We start from the raw sequence: 12801 nt of genomic DNA, 5'->3' as shown, positions 1-12801 counted from the left end.
GGCGGAAGAGGTGGATTGGTACTCAAACCTAAATTTTCAGCTTTGACTGGAATCATTTAGAACAAAATAAAATGTTTATGTTTATTTGCCAAATTACCATATAAGTTTCTCTGCATCCCCAAATCCTATTGGTTGAGTTGGGATTGGGGGGAGTCCGTTAATATCCTTCTCATCTTTCCTGTAGGTAAAAGCTTGAAAAACAATTTCACAGTTAATTATTTGAAATTATGAGGATTTGATTTAAGAAACACACATAGAACAGACTAAGTCATGCAAAGCATAATAATAGGGTAATGTAAGCGAGGGTTGAGATCCATGCCAAATACAAAGACCATACAGGTACATGATGACGTATACTTACTTTTAGCTGGATAATATGGAGTGAGCAGATCTCCAAAGTCTTCAACATATGATCCGCGCTCTACCCCAGATGGGGGCATATACCAGGAATGAGGATATGTCTGAGACCCAAGAGCATTACCATCATTGATATCTTTGGGGTCTGTATATACAATGAGGCCAATCACTCCAAATTTGGCAGCATTTATAGCCTAAGCAATAAGAAAACCATTAGCATTTGTTTCTTCAAACATGTCTTACTGGTCGTATCCACCGGGTTGTCATACTAGTTCAAAGTGCTCAGACTGACAGATAAAAACCTATAACTAAGATCTAGGATTCTATTCTGCTACAAATTCTTGCTGTAAATTATAGAATTCTCCAGATCGTAAGGAACATACATAATCGGCTTTAATCCTCATTTACAGCTTGTATTTATGTTGACAATCATTATGCAAATATATGTCTAAAAATACATTTAATGTACTGTATATAGTTTTCCTGTGCTCACATGGATTTTGCCCTTGTCCTATTTTATGCCTGGATGCCGCAGCCGTCGGTTAACCCTTGCCAAGTGGGACAGCGGCTTGAGGGACCCCTGTTCTCCACAAAAGTGAAAGTTGGGACCCGCATCTATCACACATTTCAGTTAAATGTGTGAGTTGCGAATACCCCTATAAAGTGAATGTCTACTTTTGAACACCATTTTGTCTGTATTGCAATCCAAAGTTCTGTGCCGATTAATTTCTTACTAAATCTTTATAGTGGTTCGAGCTCAGTCCTTTTAGAGATCTCACCATCCTCTGCATAGACGTAGATGTCAATGCTAAAATTCAGACTGCCTACAGCCACCAGTAGGGGGAGCTTACTGCATACTGTTTATTATACAATTCATTCAGCAGCGGCAGGCAGCCTATAATGTTATTATTTTACTTTATTTTTATGCAGGAGATTTGTAGCTCTGTATCAGAAAAACTGACTACTATAAAGATATATTAAGAAATTAATCAGAACAGAATGTTAGACATATGAATGTCATGTGATAAAGTGTTGATAATCGCTTTAAGATTGTATTAGGGAATTACATAAGGAACTATACTATATTAAATTATTAATGAAAGCTTGTCCTTGTGACCCATCAGCAGAATACAGACTGCTGTTAACAGTGGCGGATTATCATATGGGCAGTTCGGGCGGCCGCCCGGGGCCCATGGCTCCCAGGGGGCCCATGGCCGCCCGAACGGCACATCATTTTAAAAATCACTTAAGAGACTCAGTGCTAGCGCCGCTAATGGCCTCTGCTGAGAGAGAGGGAGGGAGAGAGGGAGGGAATGGAGGGGCGGACTGGAACGGAATAGAGCCACCAGCGCAGTGCTCAGGGGGAAGGATAGTAATAGCAGGGGCTGGATAGGACTAGCAGATGTGCGTCTGCTAGGTGGTAGAACACGTCCCTCTTTGACGCTGCAAGTAACTCCAGTGAGGAACAGAAGACAGGGGCGGTGGTCGAGCGGTGAGGAAGGTTAGTCTGCTGTTCGTCTCCTGCCCCAAGCAACAATCGGCAGACGCTAAGGGGGGATTAATTATACAGCAAAGGAGGGGATTTCCATCTAACTCACTGCAGAGCACTCTATGAAGGGGGGAATAACCTCCCCCCCCCCCCATAGAGCCCTCAGTATTTCAGTATTTATTATACAGCAAGGGGGGAGATTTACATCTAACTAACTGCAGGGGACTCTATGAAGGGGGGAATAATTTCCCCCCATAGATACTCAGCAGTCAGTTACACGCTCAACCCCTCCCCCCTGCTGTATAATAAATACTGAAATACTGAGGGCTCTATGGGGGATGAAGGTATTATTCCCCCCTTCATAGAGTCCTCTGGAGTCACTTAGAAGGTTAGACCCCCCCATTCAGTATAATTCCCCCCCTTCCCATAGAGCCCTCACTAGTTACTAATATTTTGCAAGGGGTAGCCAAATTGTCTCACTGCTGGGGGTTCTATAGGGGGGGGGGAGTTTAAGCGACTAACTTCTGGGGGCTCTATAGGGAGGTCTGAGCAGCGGGCTCTATGGGGGGGCTATCCCCCCCACAGAGATGTCAGAATCAGACACTCAGACCTCCCTGTAGAGCCCCCAGCAGTCAGTGAGACAACCTCACCTTCCCTTGCAAAATAATCCCCCCCATACAGCCCTCAGTTTTCCCATAAGGGAAATGTATGACATGTCCACCTGTTTTTGCTCTCGCTGCCTCCTGGCCACAACCTGATTACATGGTCGGGAGTTACGAAAACAGCGTAGCTTGCTGAGCTACGCTGTTTCTGTAAGTCCCATAAAACTGAATGAACATTTACTTACCCTTTAGGGCATGACCACACATGGCGGAATTCCTCCGCAACTGTCCGCATCGATGCCGCACAGAATCTGCGTTGCAGATTCTGCAGCGGATCTGCACAAAATGTGCAGTACATTGATGCGGACTAGCTGCTGCAGACTGCGGGAAAAGTGCTTCCCTTCTCCCTATCAGTGCAGGATAGAGAGAAGGGACAGCACTTTCCCTAGTGAAAGTAAACGATTTTCATACTTACCGGCCGTTGTCTTGGTGACGCGTCCCTCTTTCGGCATCCAGCCCGACCTCCCTGGATGACGCGCCAGTCCATGTGACCGCTGCAGCCTGTGCTTGGCCTGTGATTGGCTGCAGCCGTCACTTACACTGAAACGTCATCCTGGGAGGCCGGACTGGAGACAGACGAAGGGAGTTCTCGGTAAGTATGAACTTATATGTTTTTTTACAGATACATGTATATTGGGATCGGTAGTCACTGTCCCGGGTGCAGAAACAGTTACTGCCGATCGCTTAACTCTTTCAGCACCCTGGACAGTGACTATTTACAGACGTCTCCTAGCAACGCTCCCGTCATTACGGGAGCCCCATTGACTTCCTCAGTCTGGCTGTAGACCTAGAAATACCTAGGTCCAGCCAGAATGAAGAAATGTCAAGTTAAAAAAGCAAGACGCATCCGCAGCACACATGACATGTGCATGACAGCTGCGGACTTCATTGCGGAACTTAGAATCTCCATTGAAGTCAATGGAGAAATTCCGCCATGAGTCCGCCACTGCTCCGCAACAGACAGAGCATGCTGCGGACACCAAATTCCGCTCCGCAGCCTATGCTCCGCAGCGGAATTGTACGCATCGTGTAAACGAACACTGCTAAATTAAAGTGAAAGTCAATGGAGAAACGGCTCCGCTGCGGATTAACGCTGCGGAGTGTCCGCAGCGGAATTTAAGTGGAATTCCGCCATGTGTGAACCCGCCCTTAAAAAGAGGTGTTACAATTTGTTTTTATTTGATGTGTTAAAGGCTATGTAAACCTTTCAAAAAGTTTTTTTTTTAAATAAAGTAGTGTATGGGGTTTGGTGCAACCCTTTCTGAATACTTATTAAAAATAATTTTTACTTTTTGAGATACAGCTGCTTTATATCCTGAATACAGAGCATCTGTATCTAGTGCTAAAACCTGTATCCGTCAGGTCAGTGGCACTGACGGGTACAGTGTCAGCAGGTTGGGGGGGTTGAATTGCGTGTGAGGGGGAAGGAGGGGGCCCAAGTTGTGTCAACCGTCCAGAGCCCATGGTACATTTAATCCGCCACTGGCTGTTAATGTAGATGGCAACCTGTAGTCTGTAAAAATAGACTCTGATCAACGTATGCATCCTGTGTGCACAGTCCATTGGTAGAATAAATTCCAACATAAACTACTGATGGGTTTGCAGGTCAATGTGGGCAAAAATTACCAGCAGCCCTGCCGGTTATTATTAAATCACTCATTAGTGCAAACAAAATATTGCCTCACCTCTATCTGCAAATATAATGTATTTTAGCAAATAAAAGCACTTTGCTTTGTCTTTAATCTTTAATAAAATACCTACTGAGATACTAACCTTAGCTGCTCTGCCAGCTCCTCCGTAGCGCACAATAGCAATGGTCCCTTCCAGAACAATTGTTTTATTAAGGGTTTCAAAGTCACTCATTTTGCCTTGATTGGCATACACCAGCTTTCCCTATGAGTCCGGAAAATAATCAGACATGTTAGGTTTTGTGTCCTATGAAAAAGGGAAACGTCACACAAGCTGGAAACTGTGATCTAGCTATTTGACAAAGAGGAGGCAAACAAATCTGTGGCCACCAAGTTTTCTCATGCAGGAAAAAAGTTTCTGATCCCACAAGGGCAGTTACTTAGATCCAGTCCATCCAGAGCCCTTCCTATATTATTGATACAATGCCTTTCCCCTAGTCTACTGTATATTTCTTGGCATGAATAGTTCTTATTCAAAGCCTAATTTTTCCAACCTTGCAACAAAAAACAGACCTCTTATCCCTCATATCAATCTAGTTTCATGTCTTTGAACCCTCTCCAGTTTTTCTGTATGGTGTTAAAAACTGTATCCCATGTCTGATATAAAATATAAAGTAGGTAGTTGAACTATTTGCAAGGTGTAGTAAAACTGTACCAGCTTTTCAAGTGGTTAGGCAATATTGGGTAGTTTGCTGTTCAGTTTCTGTATAGACTCTTAGTCTTGTACCAGTGTTGGGCATCTCAGTTGCATACCTTTGGATTTCCACTGGGGGCATATGCAGCAAATGGCTTAACCACATCCGGGTCCTTCTGATCATCAGTTAAGTTTTCCTCAGTGAGTTGTGTTTGCATTTGTTGTATGCCACCTGGCGTAACTGATATGTGAAAAGAAGATAGAAAGGATTCATTGATAACAATTAATTATGAAAAAGAAAAACCTGTACTATAAATAAGTTATAAAACACACTTTAAGTTAAAGAGGCTCTGTCACCAGATTTTGCAACCCCTATCTGCTATTGCAGCAGATCGGCGCTGCAATGTAGATAAGAGTAACTTTTTTATTTTAAAAAAATGAGCATTTTTGGCCAAGTTATGACCATTTTTGTATTTATACAAATGAGGCTTGCAAAAGTCCAACTGGGCGTGTTTAAAGTAAAAGTCCAACTGGGCGTGTATTATGTGCGTACATCGGGGCGTGTTTACTACTTTTACTAGCTGGGCGTTCTGACGAGAAGTATCATCCACTTCTCTACACAACGCCCAGCTTCTGGCAGTGCAGACACACAGCGTGTTCTCGAGAGATCACGCTGTGACGTCACTCACTTCCTGCCCCAGGTCCTGCATCGTGTCGGACGAGCGAGGACACATCGGCACCAGAGGCTTCAGTTGATTCTGCAGCAGCATCGGCATTTGCAGGTAAGTCGATGTAGCTACTTACCTGCAAACGCTGATGCTGCTGCAGAATCAACTGTAGCCTCTGGGTGCTGATGTGGCCGACACGATGCAGGACCTGGGGCAGGAAGTGAGTGACGTCACAGCGTGATCTCTCGAGAACACGCTGTGTGTCTGCACTGCCAGATCTGGGCGTTCTGAAGAGAAGTGGATGATACTTCTCGTCAGAACGCCCAGCTAGTAAAAGTAGTAAAAACGCCCCGATGTTGGACTTTTACTTTAAACACGCCCAGTTTGACTTTTGCAAGCCTCATTTGCATAAATACCAAAATGGTCATAACTTGGCCAAAAATGCTCATTTTTTAAAAATAAAAACGTTACTGTAATCTACATTGCAGAGCCTATCTGCTGCAATAGCAGGTAGGGGCTGCAAAATCTGGTGACAGAGCCTCTTTAAGATAAGGTTAAAGACGAGCTGTCATTTCATAAAACTTTTGATATGTCATAGTGACATGTCAGGAGTTTTGATCGGTGGGGGTCCGGGTGCTGAGATCCCGACCTATCGCAGAAATAAAGGGGCAGAAGTGCTCAGCCGAGAGCAGTGTTCCTTTGGCTGTAATGGGTGCACTTCGGCTCTTTTCGACTATTTTTAGAGTGGCAGGGTTAGCTGAAGACAGGCTCATAGAAGGCTTACCAATTAAAACTTCTGACGTATCACTATGACATGTCAAAAGTTTTATAAAACGACAGTTACTCTTTAAGACATTGCCTTTATATTTCATTAAATTGTCTGGTTTAGAAGTTTTATATGACAAAAACTTTTATCAAAATATCGGATTTAACAAAGAATACATATCTTCCCTTTTCACTACTCTGCAGAAGGCTGCCATATTAATAGGAGAGTATTATTTTACCTAAATAGAATGAATTTGTGACATCTTTAAAACTTTAGTTTTGATAACCAGATTTCAATTTTGATAAACTGGTTCCCCGACCAATAATCTATACAAATTCCATCTATTATGTTTAGGACTATTACTACAAAGGACTATTACTTCAAAGGACTATTACTACAAGTAAGGTATCCATTATGTCATGTAGCATTATCATTTTAGGGCTACTATGTGCCACTTTCTTCCAGGAAATTTGACTCTTACATACCGACTTGAACATTGTTGGGAGTGTCTGCTTTAGGGAATGATAGGTAGACATTGTATCTTTCATCCTTAGCTTCATCAAGCCCAAATTTTGGGTCTTTCCATTGATTGAGGATCATCTTCACTAATTCTTCATCCCCCTTAGTAGTGGCCATGTGAGGATACTTACTAAGTTTCCTGTACAAAAGGGAGAGATAGTTTATGTTATACTGGTGTCTGTAAAGATGGATTACATTGAGAAATGAAAGGAGAATGTGAACAAGATCTATCAAGACTCATATCTTTGGGGATAGCATGGCTGCTCCGTGAAGTCTCATGTTAGCGATTGGACAGGGTGATAAGCAGCAACAACGTCCTTTCGCCATAGACATACCATGCCTGTTCCGCTGAGCAAAACGGGTGTGTAAAGGCAATATTTCATAATGACAGATCCCCTTTAACTAAGTAATGATGCTTTAAAGGCTATGTACACCTTCAAAAGCGATTTTAACAAAAAAAAAATAATAATAATGTGTAGTAGTGTGTTTGGTGCAACTTTCTAATTCGTTTTTACAAAAAATAATTTTTACTTTTTGAGATAAAGCTGCTTTGTATACTGTATACAGAGCAGCTGTATCTAGCGCTGAATCCTGAATCCGCCAGATCAGCAGGACTGACGGGTTCAGTGACAGCGGGTCCACGTAGGATCCATGCCCTGCTCTGTGTCCCACAGTTCATACTCGGCTCGATAATGAGAACCACTGTCCCCCATTTGTAGTGGAGGGGTGGCCACATTTCCACCGTCACTCTCCATTAAAGTGGAGGGAGAGTTAGGCCTCATTCACACGAGCGTATCCGATTCATGTGCGTGAATCGGGTCCATGTGTGTTGCGTTATGCATCAGTGTGCTTTGCGAGGGGCATGCGTTATTCACGCACTAGCAAAGCACATATGTTTTTTATTTATTTTTTTCAACTGAATTGATGCGTTAATCACGCACCGCACACGCATGTGCATTTGTGTGCGGCGCGTGGTTTTCACACACTCATTGACTTCAATGGCCACGTAGGTGCGTGATAACGCACCAATATAGGACATGCAGTGAGTTTGATTAGCGGACTCTCGCTGCGTGAAAAATCATGCATGTGTGAACGGCCCCATTGAAATCAACGGGTACGTGTGCTGTGCGTTGTTTCAACGCACAGCACACGGACGTAATTCACGCTCGTGTGAATGGGGCCTTAGGGTATGTTCACACATTGTTTTTTGCAGGCACGAAAATTGTGCCTGGAAATATCAGCTCAGTTTTTTTAAGTGGTTTTGGACCACACGTGTTTTTGGACGCATTTTTGGCGCGATTTTTTATGCGTTTTTTTTAAGGCAGTTATTTTACCTATTCCTTCAACGCGTCAAAAATCGTGGCAAAAAAACGCATTTAAAAAATGTATTTATTTCCGTTTCCCATCGATTTGAATGGGGTTTTTGAGGCGGAAAACGGCTCAAGATAGGGCATGTCACTTCTTTTTCCCGCGAGAGGTTTTTTTTGCTCGCGGGGAAAAAACGCCTCCACCTCCCATTGAAATCAATGGGAGTCAATTTCGGACCTTTTTTTGCCGCATTTTTTGCCGCGGTTTCCGCTGCAAAAAACTCTGTGTGAACAGGGTCTTAGGCTATGTCCACACGCTTAACAAAAAATGTCTGAAAATACTGAGCTGCGTTTTTTACGGCCGTTTTTGGAGCTGTTTTTCAACAATGAAAAACGGCTCCAAAAACGGCTCAAGAAGTGACAAGCACTTCTATTTACGATGCGTTTTTTTTACGCGGTCGTTTATAAAAATAAACCCCAGTATTATTGCAAATATTCCTATTAGCAACTGCTTCTGATCGCAATAGAATAGTGGGGCATCATTGTTCTAATAGGAGCATGTTCTATCTGTTCTGGCTTCTTGACTACAGGAGCTCATTCGTTGCAGTTTCTGCCATTTTATTTTTGTTGAGTTTGCCAAGAACCTATTATCTATACCAAACAACATTGGGTGCCAATGCCATATATGTATATCTGTATATTAATAGCTAAATTTAATGTTTACCCACCAGCCAGTACTGGTGATTTAATATTTGACCTACACGCTTCAGCGTCAAATTTATATACATGTGTTATTACTGTTGATACGTTTCTGCTACATGAGTTTGTTTCTATTTTTCTTTAGCATCGATCTAATTCCCTCTGAAAGTTTTTTCCACCCTATTATAGTAATAATAATAATCTTTATATAGCACTGACATATTCCGCAGCACTTTACATTTGAGAGGGAACATGTACAGACAATATAAAACATCTCAAAGTAACAAAACAAACAATTCAAACAAGAGGAGTGAGGGCCCTGCTCACAAGAGCTTACAATCTATGAGGAAATAAGGGGGACACGAAATAAAAAGTGCTTGTTTTATTAAACAAAGAGTTATTTTATTAAAAAATAAAAAAGGGCAGTACACATATTCAGAGCATGTTTATAATTTATGTTTACTTAGGCTGGGTTCACACGACAGGGTCCCGCCCGAGCCCGAGTGTCGGCCGGTAAAATCGGCCATTTTGCCCGGCCGGTTTGCATAAAGTTTTGCATCCGTTCCGGGCCGGGCAGATCTGGACAGTGACATCAGCGGCAACTCCTGAAGGGGAATCCCCATGTGATTGGTGATTCCGCTTCAGGAGTTTCCCCTGATTTCACTGCCCAGATATGGACAGAGACATCAAGCGCTCTGTCCAGGAGCGGAATCCCCGAAAACACGGGGATTCGGCTCCTTCAAGGAGCTAAAGTGAGGCTAGCACATAGCAGAGCGGGGAGATACCTCCCTGCTCTGCTATAGTGGCGTCGCTACAGTAGTAGCAGCCGCAGCAGCAGCAGCTGCTAGCGGCGCCATGGAAGGTGTCGCCGGGCCAGGGCGCTTTTAAAACAAGCAGGGGAAGGGAGCCAGCGCAGTGCTCCCTTCCACCTGCTGTACACCCCGGCCCTGCCACACAGTGTACAGCGTACAGCCATTCGTCCGAATGGCATCAACTCCTCCTCCTCACATGCACTCTGCGCTGTGAGGAGGAGGAAATAGAGCGCAAGCGATGGAAAACCCGGCCATCACTCGGGACACATTCCGGTGATGGCCGTGTATTACCCGGCCCCATAGACTTCTATGGGAGCCGGGCGGCCGGGTACCCGGCCGAAAATAGAGCATGTCCCATTTTTTGACGGACGGTTTTCTCGGCCGTCAAAAAATCGGTCGTGTGAATAGCCCAATTAGGGGTCTATTATTCCTAATGAAGCCGGGTGCCGGCCGATTTATGAATGGCCGGCACCCGGCCGGGAAACCCTGTCGTGTGAATGAGGCCTTAGAAACCAGAATGCTTAATGTCTTAAGTAAATCTTTTACGCTGTTCACATTTAGCTGCACTGATATGTCGTGGATGTTGATGTGATGGATGTTGCAGTATTCATGTTACTCTATTGTGTCCCTTGCTATACTGTAAAGTAAGGGTATGTTCACACGGCAGCCTCCGTTACGGCTGAAATTACGGAGCTGTTTTCAGGAGAAAACAGCTCCGTAATTTCAGACATAATTGCATGTACTCGCGTTTTGCGAGGCGTCATTGACGGCCGTAATTTGGAGTTATTCTTCATTGGAATCAATGAAAAACGGCTCAAATTACGTCTCAAGAAGTGTCCTGCACTTCTTTTGACGAGCCGTCTTTTTTACGCGTCATCGTTTGACAGCGACGCGTAAATGACAGGTCGTCGGCACAGTACGTCGGCAAACCCATTGAAATGAATGGGCAGATGTTTGCCGACGTATTGGAGCCGTATTTTCAGGCGTAAATCGAGGCATAATACGCCTCGTTTATGCCTGAAAATAGGTCGTGTGAACCCAGCCTAATGGTAAAAATTAATATTACGATAGATACGTGGATACCCCTGAAACTAATTTCCACTCCCAGATAATGCCTGATACCCTTATCACCTCAAAGAAACTTAGAAGTAGGAGTGAGTAAAGCATTCTATAATTCTATATTCTGGCCAATTTTGCCATTCTATTGTAAAATTGACAGCACTATCAAGAAACCCCAAAAAGATGTCCCTAACAATAACAGCCGTTCAAAATATACGTTGGGCTTGGTGGATCCCCTGGTACTTGTTTTTTTCCTCTTTCACCATTTCCCTTACCCTTCTGGCTTGTACTTACAGCCTGGGCATTATCCCCCTCCCGTGGTATGATTCTTTTTACCCCGGCTGTTATTGTTAGTGACATCTTTTTGGGGTTTCTTGATATGTTTCTGGATATCCAGTGTATGCATTATTTTCTGATATTTATGTATTCTGACTACATTATTGCTTTATTCATACACTGCATGTACTTTGCCAGGGTGATCCACCTATTTGTGTGTTTTGTTGGTCTGTATGTGTTTTTCTATTTTTTACTATGTATTTTTAATGATTTACCTATTAAAATGTTGATGTTTTTTTTAATCTCCTCGTTATTGTCCTGCATGACCTTCATTGGCTTAGATTAGTATATTCATGCATTTTATGGACCCTTTCACATGGAAATATTGATTGGTGTTAACTTTATGGATAATTAGAAACCGTTAAAAAAATTTTTTTAACAAGTCGGATACATTTTTATCCAATGGAAACTCCGCATCAATCAGATAGATCCTTTGTCACCATAGAATGACCAGGTAGGGCATGGCCAGACGTGGCGGAATTGCTTTGGAATTCCGCAGCGGACATTTTCTCCATTGTTTTCCACAACTTTTTAGTTAGGTTCGTGCACACGTGGCGGAAAACTCAGCTGCGGACCATAGGCTGCGGTGCGGAATTTGGTGTCCGCAGCATACACTGGCTGTTGCGGACGTGTAGCGGACTTGTTGCGGACATATTGTGGAATTTCTCCATTGACTTCAATGGAGTTTCAAAATTCTGCAATTAAATCCGCAGATGTTATGTGTGTTGCGTTGCGTATTGGTTTTACAAACAGGATATTTCTTCATTCTGGCTGGACCTATGTGTCTCGAGGTCTATAGCCAGACTGAGATTAAATGTTTTAGAAGACAGTAGGAAGAACTCTTCACCTGAATACGCAACGGCTAATCCGCATCAATTTACTGCACATTTTAGGCAAAGCCGCAACAGAATCTGCCACGTCTGGCCATGCCCGTATCGCTAAAACCAAATAATCTGCATGTCTCAAATACACAAAAAAACCTGGCTCTGTAACTAACAACAGATATAAATAAATCTTCCTCAGGCCGGAGCAGGTAAAAATCGGGTGAAATCCAAATACACAAAAAATTGATTGATTTGTCCATAGGAATTACATGTTGGACTGCCTTTATGGTGCCGTGTGAGCGGTAATCTGCATGTTCACCCGCACGTCAGGGGATGTGAGAGGAACCACAGATCTCTGCAGCTGTTTTATGCACATATTGTTTGCTTATGTCCTTATTATGATACAAAAATGGTTTTCTCTCACCTCAGATATTCTCTAATGTTATTGCTGTCAACTTCTTTCATGAACTCCCGAATGAAATCTTCATCGACATCTTTAGAAAGGTCTGTAGCCCATGATGGTGTGGAGGTCTTTGAGATGCCAAAGTGTCCGATGAGTAATCCAATGGCCAGCATCAAAACGCTCACAAAAACACCACCAACTATTTTCCATATATTCATTGTTCCTCGCTGATCCAAGACAATCAAAAGAAGAAAAATTTTCTTTCTCCGAATGCTTTATAAAACTATTATCTCATAATGACCTTGGTTTAGATTTGGCTTGAGATAACAAAGTGAGGTATTCTTACACCATATATGACAGTGCAAGTAACATATTATCAGTTTACAGCTCTACAACACTTTTTTTAAGTCTTAGTGACCAAAATCTATACAATTATTACAGTATTTATTGTAGGGCAATGTTAATTTTTTATTATATATTAACATTCCGAATCAGGTAAAATGCTGCGGAGGTCATACAGTGTAACACTTGCTTAAGATGTATGTCATTCAGTATTCTAGTACTGAGCTTTAAAACTC

The 12801-nt window shown here is 42.9% G+C and overlaps 1 protein-coding gene across 1 annotated transcript in view; it reads right to left on the bottom strand.

Moving 5' to 3' along the window:
- The window catches only part of NAALADL1 (N-acetylated alpha-linked acidic dipeptidase like 1), a 50131-nt gene extending 37690 nt beyond the window's left edge, over positions 1 to 12441 (bottom strand). Inside the window, exons 1-6 of the mRNA XM_075837157.1 lie at positions 12245 to 12441; positions 6750 to 6922; positions 4950 to 5071; positions 4282 to 4401; positions 362 to 551; positions 98 to 191 (exon numbers count right to left, since the gene is read on the bottom strand). Coding sequence (XP_075693272.1) covers positions 98 to 191; positions 362 to 551; positions 4282 to 4401; positions 4950 to 5071; positions 6750 to 6922; positions 12245 to 12441 — 896 coding nt within the window. The remainder of the gene's footprint in view (positions 1 to 97; positions 192 to 361; positions 552 to 4281; positions 4402 to 4949; positions 5072 to 6749; positions 6923 to 12244) is intronic.
- Positions 12442 to 12801: the final 360 nt, after the last annotated feature.

The sequence above is a fragment of the Rhinoderma darwinii genome, chromosome 9 (genome assembly GCF_050947455.1).
Source record: "Rhinoderma darwinii isolate aRhiDar2 chromosome 9, aRhiDar2.hap1, whole genome shotgun sequence".
NCBI lineage: Eukaryota > Metazoa > Chordata > Amphibia > Anura > Rhinodermatidae > Rhinoderma > Rhinoderma darwinii.
This window is presented reverse-complemented; position numbering and strand designations above follow the sequence as displayed.